Genomic DNA, 4,658 nt, shown 5'->3' with positions numbered 1-4,658 from the left:
ATTGATAATGGTACTGTTGGGTATTTGTGATAGTTTTTAAAACTTGTGAGTATAAGTCATGTTTCATGTTTTTCCAAACCAAACTTCACCCAAAACAAATGTCCAAACACATTTTCATCTTCAAATCAAATTTCACCCAAATAAGATTTTTCAGAATAAATTTGGGAATATATGGCCAAACGCTAGCTAAAAATGAGCACATTCACTACAAGGTGCAAGTAGCACACATTGAGAATAAAATAAGAGAAGTCGCTTGAGATAGTTTGGTCATGTCCTGCGTCGACCTACAGATGCATTGATCCGTAGGTATGAAACTGTGGTGTGGGAAGTGTGAAAAGGAGACGGGGTAGACCTAAAATCACATGCAAGGAAGTTGTCTCGAAAGACCTACAAATCCTTGGAATCAATGCATACTTAGCTAAAGATAGGATACAATGGAAGAGAAAAATCCATATAGGTACCTACTAGTTGGGAATAGGTTTTAGACTTGGTAGAGAACTTCTACTACTACTCTCAATATATACTGAACTGGAGCATGATATCTTAACAAAAGTTGTAGCCCTTGAAATCTAGTTTCCACGCTTCGAACGGTATGCGTTCTGGATTATCCTACAGAAAGTTATAGATATGTAGTTTGTTCACTTGCATAGAATTACAAAATAAACTGCAGAAGATTAGTTCAGACTGTAAAATTGTACTCTCTTTCCAGTGCCTACCAAGAAAAACACAGAGATCATACTCTTTTACCTTCCCAGAAAGGAAGGCTTACATTGTTCATATGCATACAATTGACATCTAAGAAAAAGCTATTACAGACAGGACGCGGATACTGCTAATATGCATATATTCCTAAGGACTACATATATGATATATTATGTATGCAAGGGTGGTACAAAACCAAACCAAGAACTCTTGATGTTTAAGTTTCTTAGTGAAATACCTAGTTCGATTTGTAAATGTAACGGACCTATGGAAGAAACAAGGATTCAGCCCTTTCTTTCAGTAGATTCAGTATAATTAGATGTTGCCATTCCAAGTCCTTCATTTTGGTGCTTTTGCCATCCACCAGTATCAGCCTTTGAGTGTATCCAATAGTAGAAAACGGATCCGATCATTGATAATAACGTCAGGGCAGCGCCAGCTGCAAATACACCTTTTCGGAGGGTGGCACATGACAAGTGGTCAGCTCGGAAAAACCCTCGATACTTTGTATGATATGCATTCCTTGCTGATCCTGCCAATAAGCACGCTTCTGCTCCTAAAAAGCTAACCCTGTTTGTCATTCAAAAGAGGAAGTCAGCCATAGCTTTATGTAATTCTAGTGCCGTCAAGTTCCAGTGGCTCTTTTAGTAGAATTTTGATGGAGGTTAAGTAGCAGGAGAAAAAGATTAAGTGCTGCGTTAAATCGAGTGACAGAAAAATGTAACCGTGGTGAAACAGTGGTTAGAGACTATGTGCGGAAAGGTAATAAGAATTTGATAGAGAAGAGACGTCAAAAGTAATCAAAGCATCTCACTGAATTTTGCTCCAATTCCCCCTCCGCCCTCCCCCTTTTCATTTTCTGGGGAACGAGGTTGAATATACTCTTATTTCGTCATGCTCACTTTTAACAGGCCTTTGCATACTATTTGCATCTTAACTTATATCTGCATCATTTCAAGGGATTATTAATTTTAGTTCGGCACCTTACAACAATCAACGTATCACTTCACTGGAGTTTATATTCTTTTTCATATGAGTGTTTGTTGAAGCTTTTACTCACCAACCTCACGCATTAGCAAACAAATTAAACTAGATATCACCTGTCATCATCAAAACCATGTGTGTCTATGCTAGTTGTCCTGGTAAAATCTTGCACACAGAGTTTACACCAAACAAATGAATGCAAGACAAGTGTCTTTTATACACTCATTTGTCACTCATGACTCAACCATGGTTAAGTGATATGTATTCCCAGTTCAATGTTTAACTACTAAGATTAAGTTATTTGGTTTGGTGCAAAAATAGTGTACAATTAAGTATTTAACATCCTTCTTATCCCTTTTGTAGTCTAACTTCTTTACCATTTTTAATTCTGGAGGAGCTGGGTTAGGACTGATGTACACTACCCTACTCAGACACCACTTGTGGAATTACACTGGGTTTTTTGTTGCTGTTATTGTTGTAGTACATTAAAAAATAACTTTCACTTTCCCTAATTAATTACAACTATGCCAGGCCCTCAGTTCCAAACAAGTTGAGGCTGGAAAAGTAATATTGGCATAAGGCTAATACTGGGATGAGATGAGTTTAAATGGAGTAATTTGGTGCATGTAAGCTGGGGCAAGCATCAAGTGGTAATTCAAAAATTCATTGAGGGTTTGCACCTGTTACAGGTATCATAGCTACTCGCAAGCAATTTAATGTATCAATTTCCACAGTGCAATAGTTATATTGGTGAGTATTTCTTTACCTATTGCACAAGTACAATCACAACTTAGTGTCACACTATAAAGGTCAAATTTATTTAGTGGCACCGTTTTGGCTCGGACAAAAAGAATGTAAACTACTTCACCCTAAAATAGTGCAAACAGACGGAAAGAAGAGTAAGGTCACTAACTAAATTAGTGAACATTTAACACGTGACCACTGTTACTCTACGGCAAGATTAAGTTTCAAAACGGTATGATCCCTTGATTAGTTTATAATTGCAGAAGTACTCAATCAGTCAATCTTAACTTCCTAGCTCTTCAATCTGATCCAAAAAGAGACGAATTCCAGCGTCTAATTAGCACTTAATTTGACCACACTGGAAAAGCTCAAAGCTAGAAGCAACAAAAAAAATAATGAGTTTCTGGAGAAAACAAAATTAAAATACTTGAGTAACATAACATAATACGACACCTAACTAACCTAAGCAAACAGGTAAGGCCGTATAGACACATTGACGTTATTCAATAAGCAGAGAAACACACAGATATATGCAAAGTAACTAAGCAACATCAACACTTGAAACAAATACGGCTCCACCAACCATCCAAACCAAACAGCAACAATCAAACTCAATTAACAAAAACAACCTCATTACCTATTCGCATGAATATTTCACAACTCTAGGTGGCGAATGCGCTACAACCAGAGCATGAAAATAGCGACAAAAGAATGTAGTTCAGGCTATTTAGCTTTGGGGGGGGGGGGGGGGGCAGTAATCAAGTACTTATCAGGAGAAGACAAAGAAGAAAATGGCACAGGTAGTAGAACTACCACCCATCATTCCTCTTCCAAAACATAAACACTTAGTAATGCCGTTAACCAACATTTGGCTAATCAGAAGCAACCCAAACGCCGCCAATCCATACACCGTGGAAGCATCCGTTCCATACACACAGTACGTCCTTTCATCATACTCGTCCGGTTGCACTTTCGCCTTCACAAACACAAAAACAACATTCAAAATCCATTCTTTAAATACACTCAAATACTAAAAAAGTAAATTATTACTACAACCAGATATGGGGGAAAAAATCATATCTTTAACTATACCCAGAAACAACACCACCAAATTCACTGAAAAAAAGCACCCAAAAAATTCAATCTTTAACTACACCCATAAATGGAAAAAAAATCAAATATTTAACTATACCCAGAAAACAAAAACACCAAAAATTTAATATTTAACTAGACTATGAAGCAAATAAAACTAACAAGTTCAATCTTTAACTACAACCAGAAATGAAAAAATAAATCAAATCTTTAACTATACCCAGGAAAAAAAATACCAAAAAATTAATCAATAGCTAGACTATAAAGCAAATAAAACCAAAAAGTTCAATCTTTAACTACAACCAGAAATGAAAAAAAATAATCAAATCTTTAACTATACCCAGGAAAAAAAGGCACCAAAAAATTAATCTATAGCTAGACTACGAAGCAAATAAAACAAAAAAAATCAACCTTTAAGGCTTTAACTATACCCAGAAAAGAAAAACAGAAAAACACATACTCACAACACACACACAAACATAAAGTTCAATCTTTACCTATATCCAGAAACAAAAGCAAAAAAAGAAAGATCAATGAAAACAGAATATAAGCTATATAGAGGGTACCGTGCTACGACGTCGTTCAGCACCGACGGCAAGAACAAAGGCGATAAGGTGAAAGGCAATCACTATTACAAGTATAGGAATAGAAACCCCCATTACTACTGAGCCAAATTCAAGAACTGATTCTTCACTTTAATTTTCCACTGCTTTTTTATGTTTCACTTCATTCTACTTTTATTATTTAATTAATAAAAATAAAAGTGGGGCTTTTACTTTTATTCGAATATTAGGAGTAGCACTTAGCAGCTGCTTTTTGAAGCTTTGGGTAATGAGAAGTGTAATTTTTTTGTTTGCTTTTATTGCTTTTATGAAAGAAAAAGAAGGGAGTAAAGAGTGGTAATGATTAAACAAAAAGTAGTGTGTTAAAAATTTAAAATGGTAGGGTCCTCCTCATTGAAAATATTTGTTTGATAGTGAATTGTGTAGTGTGAGAGTTTTATTTGAGTAGAGAGATTGAAAGCTAGATATTTTGTTGTAACACTTTCGTTTGTTCTATAGGTCATGTAATAATTTTGAGCCGTGAAACTAGTTATTAATACTTATATTGTGGATCACACGTTCAAATCGTGAAAG

General features: G+C 35.6%; 1 protein-coding gene across 2 annotated transcripts; it reads right to left on the bottom strand.

Moving 5' to 3' along the window:
• Nucleotides 1-682: 682 nt before the first annotated feature.
• LOC142178519 (uncharacterized) lies at nucleotides 683-4,404 on the bottom strand. 2 transcript variants are annotated; one of them, XR_012706704.1, is made up of 3 exons: nucleotides 4,089-4,404; nucleotides 3,068-3,406; nucleotides 683-1,272 (listed from the first exon to the last, which is right to left on the bottom strand). XR_012706704.1 is itself a non-coding variant. In XM_075248242.1 (3 exons), exons 1-3 carry the CDS (start codon nucleotides 4,179-4,181, stop codon nucleotides 987-989), a joined length of 489 nt encoding a protein of 162 aa, XP_075104343.1. In that variant the 5' UTR covers nucleotides 4,182-4,404; the 3' UTR covers nucleotides 683-986. The 2 variants fall into 2 exon arrangements, 1 of the variants encoding a protein (XP_075104343.1); XM_075248242.1 differs by having other exon boundaries at nucleotides 3,297-3,406.
• Between the last annotated feature and the right edge of the window lie 254 nt (nucleotides 4,405-4,658).

Source organism: Nicotiana tabacum, chromosome 24, assembly GCF_000715075.1.
Source record: "Nicotiana tabacum cultivar K326 chromosome 24, ASM71507v2, whole genome shotgun sequence".
NCBI lineage: Eukaryota > Viridiplantae > Streptophyta > Magnoliopsida > Solanales > Solanaceae > Nicotiana > Nicotiana tabacum.
Note: the sequence above shows the minus strand (reverse complement) of the source record. Positions and strands in the feature narration are given on the sequence as shown.

Coding starts and splice junctions, on each gene's coding strand:
- LOC142178519 (XM_075248242.1), bottom strand. CDS start 4,181: ATGGGGGTTTCTATTCCTATACTTGTAATAGTGATTGCCTTTCACCTT. Junction 3,407..4,088: donor CTGAACGACGTCGTAGCACG/GTACCCTCTATA, acceptor GTGTTTGTGAAG/GCGAAAGTGCAACCGGACGA. Junction 1,273..3,296: donor TTGCTTCTGATTAGCCAAAT/GTTGGTTAACGG, acceptor AATGACAAACAG/GGTTAGCTTTTTAGGAGCAG.